The sequence below is a fragment of the Parus major genome, chromosome 1 (genome assembly GCF_001522545.3).
Source record: "Parus major isolate Abel chromosome 1, Parus_major1.1, whole genome shotgun sequence".
In the NCBI taxonomy this organism is placed as follows: Eukaryota; Metazoa; Chordata; class Aves; order Passeriformes; family Paridae; genus Parus; species Parus major.
Window position 1 is genome coordinate 39,160,718 of NC_031768.1, and position 24,186 is coordinate 39,184,903.

Sequence of the window (24,186 nt, forward strand, 5' to 3'; positions counted from 1 at the left end):
CCTTTTTTGTCAGAAATCAAGATGTATTTATATAAAACAGAAATGAAAAAGCCCTTTTCTAAATGCATTGTATTTTTAAATTTAATGGCTTGATGTTCCCATTCTATTGAGAAAAAAGGTTTTTGTCTACTGTAGGATATAGTAAGTAACTAAAGTTAAAAAAAAGTGCTCCTAAAGTAAATTGTAGCTTCATGGTTTACTGGGGTGCAGATATCTACAGGGATTGCCGTTCCTTATCTGCCATGGCATGTTAAAAACCTGTATTAGTGTTCTTTGCTGTCTTCCAAATGAAGGTTCGTCTGTTCCTCTATGATCTGATTAAATGCTCCAAAGACAGAAGAATAGTAGTTCTTTTTAGATCCTTATAGAATTAATCAATGAAACCTCTCGGTCTATTTACTTCTTTAGATTTTAGGTTAACAGCATCCACGTTTTTCCTTGTAATGGATTAGGGATTCTTTTGGTTTTGTTAAGTTTTTAAACATTTCTTATCAATTTGGCTGAAATTTGCTGTCTCTTTGGAGTTTTGCTATGTTGGAACTCTTAGGAAGTATTGCTGTGCTACTTATTCTAAAACTTTTTCAGTCTAGAAGCTTGTCAGCTCTGCTTTTTGCATCTCATTCTACTTTCCTGATTTTTCAAGAGATTAGTTAGATTTGGTTCTATGGTTGTTTCTCCTATACTTGTTTTTTGAAATGGGTTTTATTTTCAAGATTCAGATGTCTCACTGGTAATGTTTCTTCAGTTTTATTAATAACATTAAATATGGCTTTATTATAACTTAATAATGTTTTTATTTCTTGTCTTATTATTTAGAAATATATGAGCAAATTAATTTGCTCATATATTTTAAATATTGTAGATTAAAGACCCTTGACTTTTTTGCATGTATGTATGTGTACATTACACTCAAAGCTTAGATTAATAAGTGTTTATGGTAAAAGCTGAAATCAGTGTGTTTATATGTATGTAGATGTTAAAAATCCTTTCATTTCCTCATCTTAGACTTCTGTACATATGTATGTAATGGCAGAGCAAATAATTTGTAAGTACTTCCATCATCCATTATAACTAGGTGCAAATGATATCAAACTGGTATTGAACTAGTTTGTAGTATGTTTGTAAAAAATATTGCTGTATTTTAAAAAAATATTGTTGTGTCTAAGCTTGTATTTCTTCATCCTTCAAATATATTTTTCTAGCATACATTAGAGCTTCAGAGAATACCCTCTTTTGAACTGTTTAAATTTTCTGACCCAAGAAGAATAAGACTTCTATTTCCCCCCGTATTTCACACAGACAGCTTTTCATTTTATAAATATATTTTAAGAATTCTTTAAAAAAGTTTATAGGAAGCTGTGACAGAGGGTTCATTAAGGATAGTTGCCAATAATTTTAACTTTAGGCTTTATGTCACATAAAACTTGTATGGCTTTTTATTTCATGTCTAGGATGCAGTATACCTACTGCTGAAAGTCAAGCTGGTGTTTCTGTAGACAGGGAGAACACAGAAAATAGCTTCTGGTTAACTCTCATGAGTGACATAGTTTACCCTAATAAGAAAGAAAAAGTGCTTTAATGAAGTTTATTAACTCTGAACTCCGTACAGTGAGCTCTGGCAAATGAACTCCAGCAAGAACAAAAAAGTACTTATGAAAAATGGTGATTGTGAAATTAATCTGTGGTTTCATTTTTGGTAATCAGATGAATGTGAAGTTGGTAAACAGTGCTGTGGCTGAGCTGTAGCCAGTCTTACGTTGTTTAGGGCTTTGGTACACACAAGATCAGTGACAGTCTTCTTGGAATAACATGGCCAGTTCATAGTGGGCTGGAAAACTGCAATGAGGTCAGTAAAGAGCTTCTCAGGAATGGCTGAAGGTTTGGAAAGCCTGTATTCTGAAGGATGACTGAACTTCAGGCTAGGTTTTGTTTTTTCAAGAGAAGGTTGAAAGTGACTCAGTGTGTATATAGGAAAGCCCTTCTGTGTTTAAGTGCTGATAGTTTAGTGCTTTCTAATCAGTTATGCCAAAATATGACAAGATGAGTGGTCAAGATAAGCAAATTCCATCTGATAATCTCATGCACTGTTTTAAAGGAAAGACAGCTTAACTATTGGAACAGCTTATATGAGGTGGGTTTTATGCCACTAGCAGGTTTTTGGGTTTTTTTAGATCAGTGTTTGCTGAATTTAAAGAAGTCTGAGCTTGTATGCTTTAGGAGACTCATGAACTTTAATGTAGATGTGTTGAATATTCTAGGTAATGTAACTTGGAGTGTAGGTGTTTATGTGGGACTTCAGTAAATTTAAAGTTGATGTTCTTTTGCTTTACAGGTTTAACTGGTTTACTTTAACATTGACGAGCATCTCTGAACTGATGTGACTTTAAATGTATGCTGTGGGTCAGCCAGAAGTCAATGGACATGGTGCATTCTGTCTTCACTTGATATAGCAGGCAGCCTATGGCAGGTTTCATTGTGCTTATCAGGGTGGGAGATGGAACAGATTTTTCCTGCTTAACTTTAAGACTGTAGAATTCCCTGCAACAGGGGCTGCTACCTCAGTGCAGGGAGAAGTGAAGCATGTGAGTAGTTTCTTGATGATCCATCATTGTGCTCTGTGCCCTGCCCCACAGGTGCACAGCTCGTGCACCTTACTATTGCAAACTACAGTCCCTGAACTTTGGATGCGCGTTAGAACCATAGAGTCATAAAATTGTTAAAGTTGGAGAAGACCTTTGAAGATTAGGCCCAGCCATCAACTTAGCACCGTGACTGCTATGTTCTCCATTAAACCATGTGTTCACTTTTTCTGGATGCTTTCAGGGATGGTGACTACTGTTCCAATGCTTTACAACCCTTTCTGTGCAAAAGTTTTTCTGTGCAGAAATTTCTCTGCCTGGAACAAGTTGAGACTGTTTCCTCTCATCCTGTCACTCCTTACCTGGGAAGAGACCGACTCCCACCTCACTGCAGTCTCATTTCTGGTGGTTGTAGAGAGGTCTCCCTTGAGCCTCCTTTTCTCCTCCACCTTCCCCAGGTGATCCTCATGAGATTTGTGCTCCACATCCTTCCCTAGTCCCATTGTCCTCTGAACTCATTTAAGCAGGATTAAAATAAAAAGGTGTAACTATCTTTCACGTTTCCTGCTTCACTTGGGGCCGTCGTCATTGCATTTTGTGAGGGCTTGAGGTGCTGAAATGCCTTCTTCATTCTCTTGGCCAAAGCTAGAAGGAATTGTCTTCACCTGTAGGAATTCTTGCTGCTGGAATAAGAGGAAGGCTGGGGTTGCAAATTGTTACTGTGGCAATGTTGAGAACAAAATGAGGCCCACTTTCATGTGAGCCAGCCTGTGTTCTGGTATGCTTACTCTTCTTCTGAAGCGCTGGTAACCCTGTGTTCTCACTAGGCAGCCCTAGCCTTCAGAGAAGTTGAATGAGTGTTGCCCACATTAATTTGTAGTAAATGTGGGGGTGACGTCTGGCTGGACTGCTCAGAGGGAGGTAGCAAAAAGGTTCCTGTAATGGTTCTGATAGGCTCTCAGATCTTGTCAGTCTACTGATTGAGAGAACGAGTAGAAAGCTTCCATTGATGGAGCCCCTAGTAGCCATAAATAAGACTAAGGCAAAAGGATGCCAAAGAACCCATAAACTCTGTTTCTAGAGTCATGTTGTTTTGCTGTGAAGTCCTGTTTTCATATTTAAAATAGTTTGGTTCTTATTTCAGAGATGTTACCTTGAACGATGAACCTTTGTTGTCCATAGTCTTTACGACTTCTGTCTTTCCCTGTAGTCATTTGCTGTGCTATTAATGAGAAATAAGTCCCTTGTTTGCATTGTCTTTATTCAAAGGTACTGTTTTGAATTCTAGTTTTAGAAATTAGTTAATTCCAGTATTTCCTTTAGCAGTTGAAGAGATTATTAGCACTTTCTGGAATCTGCATCATATTGCCCTATTTTTTCACATCCGTTGGAAAATCTGACTGGTAAACAATGATGACTTCAAGAATTTTGCTGTTCATCAGTGTAATCAGTTCTGCATTTTCATCATATTATGGCTAAGTAGTTCTTACTGTACAAGTAATCAACATTGTGAAGCATCACCTAGTATATCTCAAAGAAAACAGGGTCTGTAGTAACTATATTTTATGTTTTGTGGAAGTGCTTAACTGTATCATGTTATTTTGATCTTGTTTTAAATAAAAATTTAGAAAGCTTAATGTTAAATACCATTTATTGGAAGTAATATGTTTGTGTTGTCCTTGTGTTGGCCTTCAAAGCTGCCTCTGTACTGCTATGATTGTTGACCTCTGTATGGTACGTGTGTAATTTCACCTCAGTACCTGCTTTTAGGCAGATCTAACAGGTATGAAAAATAGGTAGCAGCAGTATCTTGTTCCCCATCCTGCTTACATGTTCCTTCAACATGTTGTGTTGGAGCTGTTGGCTGCATCATGACTTGGTTCAGCTGGGAAACAAGTTTCCTCAGTGTCTTCTCCCATCCCTACCAAAACCAAAGTGGCTCTTGAAAAGAGCAAACCCCGAACACTAACAGATCAGCCAGTTCTGACTTGTGTCTACAGAACTGCTAAGTCAGGTGCAAAAAAGTATAAATAAAAAAATGGTAGACTCGGGTGGCCTAAAAGCTGGGAGGTGGGGGAAGAGAAAAGTACCACAGTTTTTGGTAATGGCTTACTGCTAGATGAGCTGTAAATGAAGCCCTGCATTTAGTTTGACCATACAGATCAGGATGATGTAGCATTGCTTTCTAACCACATGTAGTCTTGTGTAAAATGTCTTTCTGTAACTTGTGCGTTAACTGCTGCGCTTCTTGCTGCAGGCCTCTGAAACAATAAAAAGGAGTGTTAATGTGGCATTGAGGTGCAAGCTTTTTGCTGCTGTTGCTGCAAAGGGGAGGTGCAGCTCTGCCTTGCAAGTGGCCACTGGGGTTGTTGGAACTTTCAGTGAAGAGTGGTTCAGCTCACTGAGTAGGCAGGGGACTAACTACCTCTTGATATTTTTAAACCTTTTATCTTAAGGATTAGAGCATTGTACGCTGATGGTTCAGATTAGTCTAAAGTTTTATGCAAGCCCACTGCTAATACATCGTTTATGGAGCTTCTTCCATCAGCCAGCAGTAGAGCTGAAAAAGACAGTTGTGTGTATGTATGTATTTATGCCCAGGCTTAGGTGCATTAGTTTTGGTTCCCCATTTTTTTTCTGAGGTAGGCTTCCTGGCACAAAGCTTTTTGTCTAGAATATGATTAGGCCTGCCATCAGGTGGCTGCCAGTCTATTGATCTGATGTTCTCATGAACCTCTAAAACATTCTGATTGAAAACTTCGTTACTTACATTCATCATAATCTGGTGCTCTTACATAGTTATTATGTTTTTGTTGCATCTTGAATATGAATGTTAGGTTGTGTGTATGCTCAATCAACTTTCTTTTACTTAAGTATACTTTGGCATTTATACAGCTTTTTGGGTCAAATGACTTATTCTAAGTGTCTGTGTGCTCTGTATGTACATAGTGGTATAAAAGCAGAAGAGTCACATTCTTTACACTTAAGGGACATTATGGCATGTTGCTAAACGTGTTAGTAAGAATTTTTAAACAATTGAATGCTGAAGTTTCAGAAATTGTTATTTGGGAGAAAGTTGGTTAGACTCAGAAATACTGAACTTCAAAAGGGAAGTTTCCCAGTTAAAAGGTTTAAGGATTGTAGTAGTTCTAAAACATTGCAGTTCTTATATTAGGTAGCCAGAGTTTTCAAACAAATTCTTAAGGTTCTTTCATTATACTATTAAATTCTAAGCTGTTGCATAACAGTTGGGATAAAAATGATTGTTTGGAGGTCCTAAGCTTTCTCCCTTTCTGCTTCCTTCAACAGTTCCTTGAAACAGCAACTTGTAAGAACAAAACAAAAACAAAAGAGGAAGGGAGAATGGAAATTATTTATGTGAATAGAGGGTGTTTTTACCAGCAATTAGAGTTAGGGTAAAATTTGTTAAGACAAAAAGTGGAAAATAATAATAATGGGTTTCCAGAAAAATTAAGTTTTTGGAACTGGAACGATGACCTTGACAGAAATTTGACTTGAAGATCCTGAGCTATTGTAGGGTTGATATATGTGTACAAACGCCATTAGTAGTAAGAGTTTTGAAGAAGGATTGGCCTATGTGCGTTCTGTAAAGGGAGTAGTGGAATTTAATAACATGTGAATGCAAAAGGGGTAGGAAAAGAGTGTTATAGCTTGATAGGCTGCAGAGAAGGGGTGCAGCAGATGTTGGGAGTTGTGGTAAGTGGTAAAAAAGGGATTAAACCGATAAATGAGTTGATATCTGAGCTAAGAAGTAAATCTGATTTGTAACTTTCATTTTGAATTTAATTTGATACAGTGGGTAAATAGGAACAGGTGTGAGCATTGGAGCAATTGTATTTTTGGACAGTGGAGAAGAAGGGGTTCCTTTGCCTTGTGTTTGCTGTTGGAATTTTGTTTCTGGTATAGAGAAGGGAGTAATTATAAACCTCCTGAGTCTTATTGATGTGAACTACTCCAGTGAAGAAGGTTTAAGATACACATGTGTATGGTGACATTTTTGGTGGAGGGGAAATTGCTAATCTCAGTATTCATTGTCTGCAAGGTTCTTTTGTTAGTTCTGCTTTAGGTGTAGTGCAATTTATCTGAGATAAGGAATTCTGTGAACTAATGCTAATTTATTTTGGTTCCAATTTCTTGATTTGCTTTTGCTTCAAAATTTCAATTTTGAGACCTTGTGCAGTTCACCAATAACCAGTATCACTCAGTAAAATTCAGTTCCATTTGGCGCTTTGATTATGGGTTACATTTTTTTTGCTACTTTCCTTCTTGGTGCCTATTTATAAGAGGTGAGTAGATGGTCTGTTGGGAATGTCATAGGACCACATAAGTCACTCATTCATGTGTCTCTGTAAGTGGACTTCCTGGGAAAAGATTTACCCCAGTTAGCAGGTAGGTTTTTTTTCCCCCCATAAGGCAGTGAAGTACTTACTTACCTGGTGGACAGGGAAGGGAAGGATGAATCCTGTCAGTCCCACTAAGAATGAAAAACGTAACAGTTAAAAGGATAAGGGACAGGATTTTTCACTCTTCCACCATTGTGTTATGAAGCAAGGAGAGGGAAAGTGGCTCTAGGCATGTGGGAAGCGTATGGTTTCATGTACATTTAGTGTTCCAAAGAAGTGGTTACCCATTCCTTTATGAAGTGAAATACGTGCTGTTCTTCTGTTGTTGTGCAAGTTTTTTGAATTTGCTAGCTAGGAGCTGATTTTGCAGCCAATTCAAGAAATACACGTCTATGTGCTTCTACTGTAATATACTTTGGTAGAAGTTACAGATCCAGATTGCCCACTAGTTTGCAGCTCGGGGAAATCATGTGCTTAATATGACATGCCTAGGCTTGTGACAGCTGGGCTATAAAGAATAATTTCTATGGTGGAAGGGCATGTGCCCAGGAAATGTGCCAAGGAGGCTGTGAATATGGACACTGTTTGAGATGACTCACATTAGGAAAAACATGGAGCTTGTGGCTTTAGCATGTTGGCATGCAAACACAAAAGTCTGCTAAATGCTCTGCAGAAGGAATCTTTTTTCAGCACTGTGACAGAACGTTCATTGTTGTGGGTTTTTTTGCAAAAAAGTGGCTCTGCAAGCTCTGCTACAACTAGCTTATGGAAAAAAAGATGCATTTGAAGATTAATTGTATACTGCTGTGGTGATTGCAAGAGGTAATTGTTGAAGAATATCTGCTGCATTAGATAGCAGAATTGACTAGTATGTATGTCTAGGAATTAAAATGTAACATTTTTTCTTGAGACCTGAAGAAGGCAGGAGTTTCAGAGCATTGGAGAATGATTCCAAAGGCAGACAGCTTTTTAATACATATATACATGCATAAAATACTGTACACTGAGGTGGCTGTGCTTAGTCTGAAGTGTCACATTACCTGTGTTTTTCATGGACTTCACAGAGTCCAAACTGGAATGAGCAGTTCTTCTCTTTACTTAGTTTCTGTTCTGCATTGGCTGCCCAGCAGATGCCTTTATTTTTTCCTTTGTGGTTGAACATGTTAGATGGCTGAGAAACCTTGATGAAAGGACATAAATGCGCCACATGCAAAACCACAATGATTTCTTTGATTGCAGGGACCTTTTGGCCAGCTTGCAGTAAGGACTTGTGTTTAGAAGAGAACCTTTGGGCTCATCTGTATCTCCCTCCCCTCAAAGGGATGGCAGCCCCAGGACAGCTAGCATTCATCCTGACGCCAAGAGACTTCAAAGGAGGTAAGCGCCTCAGAAACGCTCCCCAGACAAAATATTTGTCAGTCCTGCACCCCAGCTTGGTAATATTCTTTACTACAGCATTACCATCATTCATGGCTCCTTTGTGACAGTTTTTTGACAACTCTATGGGGCCTCATCAGCTGGTTGCAGCCCTCTTAAGATTCACAAAGTTGTCCATTGATGTCAATTTGCTTAAGAATGTGTCCCCAGTGGAAGAGAAAAGAACGTTACACTTCTGGAGTATAACTCAGACATATGCTCCCCTCATTCCCTTGGTTTTTTATTTTCATATTTTGGATGAGGTCCAAACTTGTGCTTTTCTCAATTCTTGTTCCTTAAGGATAAAGTTAGAGGAAGAAAAAAAGAAACCAAAACCAAATGCTACTTACTTCACACAGTTTTAAACACATTTTTAAAATAGATTTCTGAATTAGTCCTTTATATCCAGATGATTTCCACCTAACTCTTTGTGTACTTGAATTTCTAGTGAGAAATATCTCAGAAAAGTTCTGTAAAAGTAAATGACTGCATTTTATTTTCCTTGAGAGAAATATGTCCTTAGGAATTATTTTTCCATGTTAGAGGTGGTGCCTACATGAAGCACAGCCTTTCAAATGCCTATGGAAAAGTAATTTGGTAGAGAAAGCAATTTAAAATAAACAGAAGTTTACTTTGATATAGTAAATTTAAACACAAAATGCCCATGGTAGCTTTTTAAAATCTTGTTTTGTAAAAGCAGATTTTTTAGGGGTGACATCAACCCCTTCTCCACCTCATTCAGGTGAATTGTATGAATACTCAGGTCTAGATCTTTCTTTTCACATTCTTATTCCAGTATATAATATATATATAATATATATTTTATGTATGTATATACATATTATATATTCCAGTATATTCTTATTATATGAAAACTAAGAATATGACTAGAATCATAAAGAAGAACCTTCTAAGGGTTGAAGAACCTTCTAAGGGTTTTTACTGTGTTGGCTTTGTTGTTTTTTTTTAATTTTTTTTTATAGGAATATTTGGGCATGTAATAGACCTTTAGTGAAGATGATCAAATGTTTGCTGAACAGCAGCTACTATTTTTTTTTTTCTAAGGGTGTGGATTTGGGGAGTATGGTTGGCACTCAAGACCATTTAAGCTTTAGTATATTTAAATATATCGAGGTTGTAAAGAAGTGGATTGTCCTGGAAAATAATATCCTGCCTAATTCTACACTTATGTATGTGGAAATGAAGGCGACTTTTCTTTCCCTCTGCCTTGGTCTGCCTTCTACTGTCAGTGAAAGTGGAGGTGGTTGTGTTTGGGTTTTTTTTGTTTGCTTGTTTTTTTTGTTGTTTGTTGCAGTTGTGTGGTTTGGTTTCTTTTTGGGTGGGGGACATATTTTTTAATAAATTTGGTCTTATGCCTGCTTCTCTAGAAATTCAGCAAGGAAGAGTAGAAATGAATGAGAATTGCTAGAGTGCTTTCTATTCTAATAAGTATCTGTTGATGGACATCTCTTCTGGTAAAATGACAGAGCTATCTATAGACAGGAAGTGTTAGATTATTTGGAGGCTCTGGAATTCATGAAATACTTTAAAAATTCATTTTAAAGGTAAATCTAATTACTCCTATTGTCAGTTTTTCCTGGAGGAAGCCTGATATTCAAAGCAACAATCTTCTCTTTGGAGCCTTTCAAATTAATAGTAGAACTCAGTTGTTCATTTAGGAAGCAAAATTTTAACTGTTTTCTCTAGTAGTATACAAGATTATCTACTTCAGAGTGGCAAGATTTTTAGTCATACTTTCTTGATGAATAGTTTATCTTAATCTGTATTTCATACCATCTGCTTTTGCTTCTCTTACACCTCTAAACCCCAAGGTGGTATATTAATTTGCAAGGTTAAAGAAAACAAATTAGTGGCATCTTGCTGTTTCAGTACTTTTTCACCTTTCTAAGAAAATGGGACAGTACTTGAAGACTCTGCTCTAAAAGCATGGATTCTTGTGTCAGGATGGGGAGGTAGAGGACAGCTTATCCAGAGGATGTCATTGGTGGCATACCTGTATATGTATAGTATTGTTACCTCACAAAATAGTTTCTCTTATTCTTTGAAACCAGCAGTTGTCTTTCCATGCTATCTGACTTTTAAGTGCTTTGAAACAAGTGTCTTTAGAAAATACTAGAATTTGGTTTTACTTACTGGAATCTGTAACAACATAAACAAATAGCTTCCAAATAATACACTAATCTATACAATTTCATGTTGTAGTAGTAGGAGGAATTAGATGGAAAAACATTAGCAGATGATTAGGTTGTCAAAGAAAAGCTCAAGTGAAGGCTTAGGTGCACTGTGGAGCTCTGCTTCATAGGAAGTATTGGAATAATGGTGGTATTCTTATTCCTTATTGAGGCTAAAAATTTTCTGTTCTTTCAGATATGGAGAAAAAAAATATAGTGCTTACTGAGATTGCCTTCAAGAACAAACTACACTGTCTTAGAAAAATGATGTAAATTAGCATAGAAAGGCATATTTTTTTTGACTTAGTTTTCTCCAAAGACAATTCCAAAAATTTTGAAAACATTATAGCCTTTCCTGAAACTGTTTAACAGCTGTAGGACTGGAGCTTTAGAGTAATAGGATTGATTTGTCCATTTGCAGTGGAAAGGACTTTCTTTACTACTTGCACTAACAGAATTGGGTATCTCTAATGTTCAAATTTTTGAGAAATTAATGTGAATATCTGACTTTTGGTATCAGTGGTTCTATCCTTTGTCAAATCCTTGCAGTCTGTTGAAAGAGTTACTCTGTGGCATTGAGCAATCAGACTGGCATCTGGACAGGCTGCTTGAAGTTCAGGGGTGTGTTGCTTACCTTCCGTCCCTTTCCAAGGATTGTGTACTGAAAAGAATGGAACGAAAGAAAAGACAGTGATATGCTACTAATTTCTGTGCTGTTAACATATGGCAGGTGTAGTTCTGATTAGATTTAAATTGAGCCAAAAATATATAATATATATATACATAACATTTATAACTAGTCAAAAAATGACAAGAATTGAGGCCATGGTAGGTAGATCTGAATTTTGTTCCTTAGCAAAATTGTTCATTTGCTGAATAACAGTAATAGCCTCCTTGTACTTACTCCTGAAGAACTCAATTTTGGCAGTTGGTATCTGTGCTAATAATAGTCTGCTGCTCTACAAATTGAGCAGTCAGCTATTGGAAAGTTTGCAAATCCTGATGAATTTCAAAGATGTAATGGCAGTACATCAACTTATAGGTCTTCTCTCTCTAAAGCATTACATAATTATTCTCTTGTATGTATATTATTTGTTATGATAGGATGAGCTCCAGGGCAAGGACATGTACAATGTTTATTGTTGTGGAAAGTTTTGGGAGCAGGAACCACAAATACATAAATGCTATTTCTTGTCGTTGCCTGAATGCATCATTTATGGCATCATACAAAATGTAAATTTTTTGTGCCTGATCTGTATCTTCGTGTGTAATCTCCCAATGTCCAGGTGTGTTAATAAATAACAAGAGCTCAAATACCAGGGTTCTTCATCCTGTATAATGACATAGTGGCTACAGTTGTGACTTGGCATTGAAAGGAGAGAGTGAATAAATAAGATGGGGCCTGAAGTTGTGCTTGATGACTCTCTGAGGAAAGGAAGGCACTTTGAAGAATTTAGATTCATGAACTATCATATCCCTTAAGGTATAGATCTCTGGTTAATCATTCTTCCTCTTGTTATGAAAGGTGTCATGGTGATAAATGTTTTCAGATTCATTTTAGACAGGTAGTTTTGTGCTTCTGTCTTTGGTGGGTTACATAGCTTGTTTTGGGGCAGGCCAGAACTTTTTTTATGGCTGTGGAGTGGGTGAAAGCATCTTTGGCATTACATGATTCTGCCACCTGGTGGTTTTGACGAACAGCAGGAGTTTCAGACAGTTAAAAGCACAAGGGTAAATAGATCCCGAAAAAATCCTTCTTTCTTTCAAAAATGGAGGGAATCAGGTGGAAAGGTGGCTTAGATATGGAAGACAAGGTCCATGATGTCTGCATCTCGTTTTTCAAGTCAAGCATTTAGGTATCAGTACTAAAAAAATCAGTATCAGTATTAAAAAACCTTCTGATTTCTATACCTGTCAGGTTTCCCTGGGCTTATAAATACGAGATTAACAGAAGACAAATCTCCATGTAGCCTAATTCCTACTTGTAGCAGGAATGCAATTTAGAAAAGTTATCCTATTGCATGCATTGTGTATTTCAAGGTTCTCTTAATCTAGTTTATTATGCTTGTAGAGCTATGAATATCAATACTAAATATATACCAGTACTTAAATATGAGAGTATTTTTCTAGTCCTTATTACTATGGCATAATTGAAAAATTAATTAAATTATCACACATCAAGTTGTGCAGTGAATATCAGTTTTGGTACTAGTTTGTTCTTTTCAGATTAGTTGAAGTTGTGTCTTTTTGTTTTTCAGTATTACAGATTTTTCTCTTAATGCAGTGGTCAATTTAGCAATTTTTTTTTTCACTCAAATATATTATTTCTAGTTTCTGATTGTTCATAGATATTTTAATGCTTAGAAAATAGAGATTCTAAGTGGAGTTTGGATATGGCTTGGGTCCATAACTAAACAAACTTTTTACACGTTTATAAGTACACTTTGTTCTGCTGTTAATTGTGTACCATAAATTTAAGGTGGGAAATGTCTTTTCTCACAATGAATTCAGGTTGGAAAATTCTCACAGTAGGTGTGGGGAGATATTTTTCATGGGATTTTATTTCACTTAAAAACAAGCATATGCTTACTGTTGTTATTACAGTTTTCAAGTTGCGCAGGTTATTCAGTGCACTTATTTCAGGGTCCTTCCAGTCCTTCTCTTTTGTGACTGTGTTAGATTTTCCTCTCCAGTCTATCCTTCCCACAAGAAAGGAGAAACAATTTCATCAGTACATACTAGTGTTGATTGTTTTAGCTTGGTCTCTTCTGTATAATATCATTTTGCTAAGAAATGTCTCTGTTCTTCGCATAAAAGAAATATGAAGCATCGCTGAAGGTAGGCCTCTCCCATGTTCATTTAGATTTTTTTTAACTTTGTAAGCACTTAGAAACAAACGTTAGTATTGGTTACTTGTTTCTGTAAGTCTTCTGTCCTCCTCAAATTTAAGTTAAAATGTACCTTTGAGACTCTATAGTTTTTTGGTGGATGGCCTTTTTTTTCTCCCAGTATACAGACTTAAATTTTTACATACTAGAAATTGTTTCCCTACTGTATCTGCACTTATTTGCTTAGTACTTTCATGATATAGAAGTAACTTGATAAAGGAAACTTCATCAGAGGTAAAGTTGCTATTATAAGGTTTTTTGTGGTTCCAGAGTTAAAATCAGAAGTCAGACCTCAAGAATAGCAACCATAGTTTGGAAAGGATCTACAGAAACTCTTGTCAGAGTTTGTTCTAGATTCCAGAGCTGTTCCTTTCTTCAGTTTCATGGTATCAGAGGAAAGCCCTTGTTCTTGCTGTGAAAAAGGAAATTTTCCATGTGCCCTCATTAATCTGCTCATATAAGTTTATAGAGAAATAATAATCCTAAATTTGAATGGATGATTCACCATGGCTTCACTGTATTTTGAAGAAAATTCAATTCTGTGTTGTGGCTGATGCTTAAAAGAAGAAAACTGGTCTTGCTTCGGATCTTAAAATAGAGCACTGAATGTTGCTAGTGTCAGTATATAAATGTAGTATCTTCTTGAAAGTAAAAGTGATTATGTGTAATATAGAATTACTAATCTAGGCTATGGAAGAAAATGCGGTGCTTCCAGAGCTCTGTTTGAGAGCAAAAGGGGAATATATACTGAAGAGGGTGAGAAGTTCAAGCAAAAAAAGAATTTGGGCAGCTTTAAAAGGAAAGTGACAGTAGGTGTTAGGGAATGTGAAGCATGCCAGAGATACTCAGGAAAGAAGGAGGCCTGTTGCTGTGGTGATGCCAAAGTCAGTTGATAGTAGCACTGTGCTGGCCTTGTGCTGTTGTTAGAAGGCATTATCTCTGCTTTGCAGGGCCAGGTTTTGGTAGTGGGGAGGCACAGGAGCAGCTTCTGTGAGAAGCTGCTGGAAGCTTTCCCCAAGTCCCGTACAGCCAGTGCCAGCTGGCTCCAGGATGGATGTGCTGCAGGCCAAGGCTGAGCCTGTAAGTAACTGTGGCAGTGCCTTTGGGATAAGAGATTTAAGAAGGCAGGAAAAAGCCTGCACAATTGCAGCTGGAGAGAGGAGTGAGAATAATAAAGAGGAACAGCCCTGCAAACACCAAGGTCAGTGGAGAAGGGATGGGGGAGGTGGTGCTCCAGGTGCTGGAGCTGAGATTCCCCTCCAGCCCCTGGTGCAGACTGTGGTAAGGCAGCTGTGCTCCTGCAACCCATGGAGGTTCGGTGGGAGCACAGAGATCCATCTGCAGCCTGTGTGGGAGACCCGCACCACCCACACAACTGGATGTACCTGAATGAGACTGGGACCCTGTGGGAAGCTGACACTGGAGCAGGCTCCTGGCAAGGCCTCTGGCCTTATGGAGAGATGAACACACTCTGGAGCAGGTCTGATAGGACTTATGACACTGTGGGAGACCCGCAGGCTGTTCTCTAAGGACTGAAGCCCATGGAGGGGACCCACACTGGAGCAGTTCATGAAGAAAAAGTGCAGCCTGTGGGAAGGATGTATATTGGACAAGTCCATGAAGGACTGTCTCATGTGGGAACAGGGCAGGAGCATGAGGAGCCCTCCCTCTGAGGAGGAAGGAGTGGCAGAGACAACATGAGATGAACTGACCACAGTCCCCATTCCTCGTCCCCCAGTTCCATTGCGAGGAGGAGATGGAGAAAATTGGAAGTGAAATTCAAGCCCATGGAGAAGGGGCCGGGGGAATTGGTTTTAAGATGTGGTTTCACTTGTCATTATACTACTCTGATTTGACTGGTAATAAGTTAAACTGATGTCCTCAGTTTTAGTCTGCTTTACCCTTGAGGGCAGCTGGAGATTGCTCTCTCCCTGTCCTTACCTCACCCCATAAGCCTTTTACTATATTCTCTCTCCCATATCCAGGTGAGAAAGTGTAGCAATGCATCTGAACAGCTTGGGCCATAGTGTGCACCAGCCAAACTGTCTGTAGAGTTTATCAGACCCTCTGGAATTTCTCAAGGTTGCTGAGACATAAGCTGTTCTAAAAATAAGAAAGAAGAGGCTGAAAACCAAGAAAACGGGACCACAGGAGCCAGATAAGAGAGAGTGCTTGAACATCTGGACTGTAACCAATCCTGTGCCCTGAGGGATGTGTGCAGAGCACAGGGACAGGATAGGGGCACCAATGAAAAGATGTGTGATCATGTGGTCAGTAGTTTTAGAATGTATGGATAAGTGTGTAATGTCAACAATAAATGGGATCTGCGAGATCATACTGGCTCGTTGGTCAGAGGTCTTGAGAGCTCCTGCAAGAAAGGTGACAGAGTGCTTTTGGGGGATACCCAGCATCCAAGCCCCCACAGACAAAGTCAGTATATATAGGTTGCTGCCTCTAAGATGAAATACATATTGAGAAATTCATTATAGCTGTCTCACCAAAAGGATTTATTTGCATCTCCTTGTTAAGCAATATATGCAGATTTTATAAAAGAAAGCTTAAAAAATTTTGAAAATAGTTAGGGAAAGGTGGTAGGGTTCACTACCATAGTAATTAATTTTATTTGAGTACATCATATGAATGTGTTCAGATACTTCATATGAATGATGGAAACTTTAAAAATAACTTAAAATCAAAGGATTCAGATAAAAAGATGTCATAATTGTAATAGATTGCTATTACTTAGCTTTACACTGGGGTATAGATACAGTTGTGTGTGTATTTCTTAACTGTATTTCCGTACTTCATTTGTTTTAAAATGTAGAATTACTGAATTTACTGGATCAATGGCTTTTGTATTATAAATTCAGACATGTGGCCTTAGGCAGCTGATGATGAAAATTTCAGGAGAAAAGACTAATTGAACTAGAAAAAAATAAATGAAATTATAAATGAGGATTTAAAAAGACTATGAGTAATATAAAACGTAGTAGTGTAATTGTGTTATATGATTATGTAATTAAAATTCTTATATCTTTTTGTTAGTTATATTCTATCTCTAATTTCTAGTTTTCAGCTGGGGAATTTGGTACCTAGTGTTCTAGAGAGTTTCTCTTTTGGGAAATTGTATCTTATTTTGAGTTGTTATCTCTAAATCCTTGAGATAATAGAGGAGGGAAGCTGCTTCTTGTTGATCTCTGTCTGAGATGTTGTGGGTGTTTAGAGCTTCTCCCTTTTTTTAAATTTTTTTTTCCTTCTTATTTTCTTCCCTGTTCTTGAAAGGTTCAAGGGGTTTCTTTACTTCCTTTACCTTGTTCTTTCCCAGCCAGGCATTTCCAGTGAACTAGGAGGTAGTGATGCAGTTGACATGTTTGCGTTTAAGTTACAATAAAAATTAAATGTAAGGTTTGAATATTCAGGAAATTTCATGTAGCTTTTGTCATATTTTTTGTTATATTTTGTCAGCAAAATATAAATATAACATTTTGATGACTCATTATAAGACACATCTCAGTAATGTTCTTGTTCAGGAACTGCGAAGACCTGGAGCCTCGAAGGGATGGGAAAAACATGAAAAAATTTTAGCAGAAGAACAAGTATATCAATACTGTAAGGGACTCTATCAAGATGAGTTACAGTTCTTGGAATATTAGTGGTGTCTGCAGAAAGTAAGCTCAATCAGGATGTTGTCTGTCAGTACTGAGATAGAGTAATTAAAAAATATAATCTTCCTAAAACATGTGTTCTGACTGTCCTAAAATATTTTTAACAAGATTGTGTTTGTCAAATAGCATGAATTGATTCCTAAAGAAAGGTATCTAAATTTAGCTGAATCTGTGTGTTAAAAATAGTGGATGATGAAGGAACTCTAATCCAGGGTCTTAACTAAAAATAGTATGGTATGTGTAACTGGAGGTAGGAAAAATGCACATTTACCTACAGCAGGAGTATTCTGAGTCCAGAGAGGGGGGTGGATGCAGTGAAGTATAGAAATAATAATGACTAAAAGACTTAAGTGAGTCCTAAGGGCTAAAATTTTAATCCCTCAGAGGATTTAGATGAAGTTATGTCCCGAAGTACATTTACTACTTCTCTAAAAATTTGAATCCATCCTTATAGATGAGAATTCAGAGTCAGATGCCCTGGCTGTGAGCCTTTATTTTTTTACGTGAAGTTTTATTTTGTCGGATAAAGTAAATGAATACTGTTGCTATTTATGTGCTCCTTGCTCTGAGAGATATCTATATTACTATGCTAGAGGTCTTGTGAAAGTTTGGTATGTACCATAGAGGTGAAACTAACAAAGCTTAAAATAACTTGATAATCATAAACACTAAACCACCAGTGTGTATGTAGTAGATTTATGGGTTTGCTTTATTGTGTTTATTGTATTATTTAGGGCTGGTACTGCAAGGAAAAGCTGGACTAACTGCTTCTCTTAGTGTATTTGGGAAGCTGATGCTGCAAACAGTGGAAGGAAAGGATTGGGCCCAGTCTCTTTTTTAGCAGAGTATATTGTGTGTCTTGTGTTAAACAGTCCTGTAATATGTACCAAAGTTTTCTTTAGGAATAGTAGCTTGATGTTGTTAGCAACAACTAGATGAAGCTAGTAAATTGTTACAGTCATCTTAAACAATCCTCATTTCTACTTTGCTTCTTCTTTCTTGAACACAACTGGAAAATTCTATACCATATATCATATGCATAAGCATTAATGGAGAAAACCTACTTGACTGTTCAAGAAAATGAAACAATGTAGAAAAATGAAGAATAAAATATATTTCGATTTAAACTAGAGAGTCAAGCTTACTAAAGAAAATATTTAAAGATGGTCAACAAAATCGAAATAATATTTTCTAAGGAAGGGTAATATCTTATATGTAACACTATTTGATATTTGGAATATCCGTAATTGGAATTTTAAAATGAAAAAGCATTCTCCTCCATACACACTCTTGAGTAAGTAATCCAAAGATACTTTTGAGGAACAGCTAAATGTTAGTGGTGTTTCAAAACTACAGATAATTTCTTCAGCAAAAAGAATGAAACAAGTCTCATTAACTGAGGTTACTGTTTTTAAAAAATAAATTGAATACATTTTTATTGATTTTTTGTTTTGCAGGATACAAAATTATGGATAATAATGGAATATCTCGGTGGAGGCTCTGCCCTTGATCTAGTAAGTAATTTATGCATGGTTTTTTGTTACTTTTACTTCACTTAATTATTTTCCTACCTTATAATTCTGGACACTATAATAGATCACTTTTCTGTGGCAACGTTTACTTTCAGTACAGGAGAAAAGTATTTGTCAATTCCAGAAAAATGTTTTTTTCCATGAGGCATGACTGATTATTTTTGTAAATAGAAGGGAACTAAGCAACATAATATTGGAAGCAGGATATAAACATCTTAGAATGCTAATCTTCAGTCAGCCAGAGAGCACTAGTGCCTGAAAATAGTTTTTTCTATCTTCTAATTCTGCCACCCCAACTCTTCATAGTTTATACATTTGCACGTATCTTCCTCACCACCCCCTCCCCCAAACAAATAAACAAAAGGTTCCCTGTTTGAAGTCTTTCTGAAGTCTAAACAGATAGAAATACAAATTAGGCTAGTATTAAAAATAATATTTCAAAGAAATAGAAGAAGCTGTGGACTCCATGGAGGGTAGAGAGGCCTTTGCAAGGAGCCCTGGATAGACCAAAGGGCTGTGCAATCACCAAGCATGTGAAATTTAACAGGAGCAAATTCTGCACTTGGGATGGAGTACTCAGATTAGAATTGAAATTCAAAGGGGTCAGTGCAGATCATGTTTTCTGTGACAGGATGCTGACATTCACTTTAGCTACTAAAAAGCACCCAAGCCCCCTCCCAAATGACACACCTTCTTATATTCATTGCGGATTTAAAAAACAGTATTATAAAATAATAATGCATGTTTTAAGTATGTGAAAATTTTTACACAAATTGAGGCAGAATATCTTTGTAGCAGAGTTTGCAGTTGTCAAATGGGGTAACTGATAAATGCTTGGGAAAAGAGCTAAAGGAACAAGGTCACTGTAAAGGGATTCTGCTGGTGACATCCGGAAGACAGGAGTGGGTATTAAATGTGGACTTCTTGCAGATATGTATTTTTGAACCCATTTTTACCTTTAGCTTCCACATCTGTTAGGAGTTCTGTGGTTGTGTAAAAATTCATGATGTTCCACATAAAGATATGATTAAAAATGTTCATTTATTTTTGTGATGGCTTTTTTCTTCCTGACAGAAGAGCAGTTAGAAGGGGCGTATGCTTTTATAAATTAGTTATTACTTTCTTTGTGTAGGTATAAAAGAGCAGAATGAAAACACCTGTTACTATATTTTCTTCTTTTTTCTTTTCCTCACACAAATTTCACTTGTGTGAAGACTATGTGTTTATTCTCTAAATTTGTTGCCTGGAAATAGTATAAATTCCTTGTTCACATCTTAAAATGTTATTGAAGAAATTGCACCACAGAACTGAAATCATCATGTAAGTGTCTATCAAGCACCTTTTGTGTGCTTCATTTGTTCTGGTGCATGTTCTCCTTGTTCTAACATGCACATGGTTCTCAACTAGAAGCTGGCATGCTTTGTGGCATTTTCATACTCGAGGCAAGAATTACCAGGAACCTTGAATTCCATGGTCAGAGTGCAGACATGTCATGCTAGCTTGGTGTTTTCTGTATTTGAAATATGCACTGGATGATTTCTGCCTCACATGAAAAAGTTCATACAGTGCAACTGCATGTACATTTTTGTTCAAACTCTGAGTATAGCTCAAGTTTGTGACCGAGGCAAAAGTGTCAATATTCTCCAATTTAGTTTATTTTCAGTAATTCCTCCTCACTAAGGTGAGCTGAATCTGACACATACGGTTTTCCCCCAGTAGATAAGCTGTGTCATGTCACCAAGTCTCAAACTTGGCTGGAGCAAAGCCTTGAGAACGTCTTAGTGGGTTTCAGGTAGCGGCAATATTGTGTGTATTATCAGAGCTAAGGAAAAGATTGTAACTAAAGCTGCAGAGATAAAGCAAATGTATTGTTACACGAAATAGTAAAACTGTTGCTATGCTGTTGCTATGCATGAGGATTTCTGAGGGACATACTGTTTTTATTTTTTATCTGAATATCTTTATCTGAAATGCTTTCCTTCTCACAGAATGAAGCTTAGGAGGTGCAACTTTTTGATGGTGCTTCAGTGAGTGCTATTGTGGAGTAAGCTAGAATAGTGGAATATTTCCAGTATTAACTATTGGGCACAAAGTTTCAGTGTCTCTTGAGATGCCCTCATTGTTTAAGAAGTCTCTCTCTGAGTAGTGATCTTTCTTTTGTTATTCTCACTTTTAGGATGTATATCAGATATAAAGATACTTGGGATTCTCTAACACTACTGATTATTCTCATAAGAAGAATTACTTGGTATCTTTTAACAATTAGCAGATTTATATTTCCAGTATTATATGAAAAAAGTTAACATTCTAAAATATGTAGTGTCCTCTCAGCCTATCAGTTTGAGTTGTGTTTCAGAGAGTTTCTCAAAATCCAGTGCAGTATGTAGTCATAGACTGTTTGATTGATGTAGTACCTTGAACTTAGCTTCTTACTCAGGCTTTGAGATATGGGTCTACATAGGGTCTGTGGAGTTACACATCTGAGTTCAGTGTAATGTTAACCATCATATGCTTTTCAAAGGTATAGTATATCTGTGACCTGACCACAAAGCAGTAACTTGAGACTCTGTCTTTATGGCACTTTTAACAAATTTTATGTAATATTTTAGATAAATTATTTCTTTGCCTGTTGTTCATTAGGCCACTTAATTTAGAACCATGTGTTTTTAATAAGGCCATATGTTTTGTCTCACATTATGAAGTTAAAAAATTGGAAATTTTGAGGGGTGACAGAAGGAGTAATTTCTTTTTATAGTCACATTGTTATTTCTATTCTCTGTTTGTCCCTTTTTTATACATATTTAAACATTTCTTGTATCTCCTAGTTAGAACCTGGCTCACTTGATGAAACTCAAATTGCTACAATATTGAGGGAGATACTCAAAGGACTCGATTACTTGCATTCGGAAAAGAAAATCCACAGAGATATTAAAGGTACGATGAAAGATTATCAGAAGAACTCATGCAACTTGAATGAGCACCCTTACATTGTCAAATGGTGTCAAATATCTTAATTTCTGGTATTTCCTCATCTTTATTCCAGCTGCTAATGTATTGCTGTCTGAACAAGGGGAAGTAAAACTGGCAGATTTTGGAGTAGCTGGACAGCTAACAGACACACAGATAAAAAGGAATACCTTTGTGGGAACACCATTTTGGATGGCACCTGAAGTAATAAAGCAATCAGCATATGATTCAAAGGTAAGGTACTTCAAGGCATTACCAGTGTCCCTTCCTTTTTCTAACTTGAAAAATTTGGTCTTTAGAACACAGCTAATAACTTTGGCTGTGTTTACATGGGGGCGTGTTCAGGTGACACCTAGCAGCTAAAAACTTTTGGTGAGGAAAGATTTCCTAATTTGTATCCAAAGTTTATGTTTCCTAGTTTATTAAGACAATCCAGGTGGCAAGAAATGATAAAGTATTCTAGAGTACATCCCATCACTTTTTATCCCACTCTATTGATGGATATTTTTGGCTGTTTAAAAGAAGAGTACAAATATATACAAAATGTTAATATTCTTCCACTTGTTTTTAGAAAAAAAAAATAGCCAGCAATACAGTTGAAGAATATGGATTTGGTGGATGTGAAAGTGTTGTTTGAATGGACTGTTACTCATCTCTGGCAGAATGTGCTGCATGATTCTGTGCTACTCCAACCCTGTTCTTTTAGATTTGCCATTTGGGAGGTGTTAATATTTAATACCAAATTTATCTATATATACAGAATTTTGATTTAGCAGAGTGGCACATCAGCATGCTGAAATCTCAACACAAGTACAGAATATCAGTTGTAATACATGGTTGGGTCACAACAGATATGTGATTCCATTACTGTTCTCCATATTCTCCCCAGTATGGCACTGCGTGTCTCTACTTGCCAGGAAGGAATATGCCCATTAAAGCCAGCTCAAGATGAACTTTTTTCAAAGTTGATTGTGTTGGTTACTTGTTTTTTATGCTTCTATTTGTTTGAGGTCTATAAACTGCTCTTTGCTGCCCCTACCTTCTCCCTGCCCCACATTGCCTGGCTAGCTCAGCAGGACACCCATGTTATCAGGAAAGGCTCTTTGCCCAACACATTGCTGCAGCTGTAGGTCTGAAACAAAGGTCACCCTCAAGCCCAACCCGTGTTAAGATTGGCTTTCTTTATGATAATTATCAATATTTCCTTATGTTCTTCCCTGAGCTCGTCTTCCTTGCCTGTCTCCTCTGATTTCCCTGTAGAGATTTGTTTATTGGCTGTACCTCCATGCAATGAGACAGGCTGGGATGTTTCTTTCCACTTGCCATGGCTGACTCTGGTCTAGGCTGTAGTGTTGCTTAATTCCCTATTTGATATCTTTCTGTAAAGAGGCTATAACAAGCAAAACGCTGTAGAGCCTGCAGAAGCTTAAATGACCCTAAAATCACAATTTAAAGTTGAATAAAGTTTTTTTGAATGGTGGTTGGTGTTTTTTTCCTTTGTGTGTTTTTGTGGGGGAGTTTTAGTTTATTTGGTTTTTTTGGTTGGTTTGAGGTTGTGGTTTTTTTGTTTTTTGAGGTTTGGCTCCTGGGAACGACCATCACTTGAACAAAGTATAATTCAGTCCTTACGTTTTCCATTCTGGCTGTTTCAGTCTGCAGTGTCACATGAACATAAGAGTCTTGGATACTTGATGAGCGTTTCCCAATTAAAGCTCGAAAGGGCTCTAGTTTTTGGCAGTGCTTCTACTTCCTGTTTTGATTCCTGTCTTATCTGAAAATATGTTTTCTTAACACACTTCATTTTTCATATATCTAGTTCCCTGTTCTTTCTACTATAAAACTTGTTCTGTAAGGATAGATATTTAATTTGAAGGTGGCTTTCTCTTGCACATAGCCTGTCTTCTTTGACTTACAAGAACTTGAAAGCCAGACTGAATTTTACTCATTAGATTAGAAGAGGAAAGGCTTCTGGCAGTACTACAGTAAATAGTAGTTACCAGTGACTTGCTGACTGTCATCTGAACTTGGAAGAAGAATTTTTGTTCAAGATTTGAAACTCTTAAAATCACATGTGATAAAACTTAATGTAGTGTCACCATGTCCTGAGGTCATGCTTATCTCTCTCCATTTGGAGAACTATTTGTGCTTGTTCTGGGGATTCATTTTCACAGTCAAGTTCATCCTAGAAATGCCTAATTGGATACACATGCAATTGGCACTTCCTTTCTTATTTGAGAAAGGGGAGCATATGGTTCCAGAGGAATATGTGGGGAGTTATTTTTGATGTTTTCAACAGGAATGGGCTTCCAAAACCCATCTTGGACTTCAAAGAGTCTAGTGTGCAGCCATGGTTTGTTAAACTTTTTTGTTCATTTTTGTAGAGGAAGGTCAGTCACTGTAGAGTTGTAAATACACGAGGAAAAAAATAAAGCATTCATATACATAAGTGTGTGTGCAAGTGGATATCTATGCACTCATACACATGTAAATTTGATGTTTATACTTATATATACACATGCTCCACCTGTGACTGAAAGTTTGGCAGAAGAAAATCTATCCATTTATGTGGCTTTAACAATTCAG

General features: G+C 37.0%; 1 protein-coding gene across 2 annotated transcripts in view; it reads left to right on the top strand.

Annotated features, from left to right (window-relative positions):
- STK24 (serine/threonine kinase 24) overlaps positions 1–24,186 on the top strand; it is a 52,616-nt gene that overhangs the window by 16,915 nt on the left and 11,515 nt on the right. For both annotated transcript variants that reach the window (XM_015624623.3, XM_015624633.3), the window contains exons 3-5: positions 18,562–18,618; positions 21,462–21,570; positions 21,680–21,837. In XM_015624623.3, the coding sequence (XP_015480109.1) occupies positions 18,562–18,618; positions 21,462–21,570; positions 21,680–21,837 (324 nt within the window). The remainder of the gene's footprint in view (positions 1–18,561; positions 18,619–21,461; positions 21,571–21,679; positions 21,838–24,186) is intronic.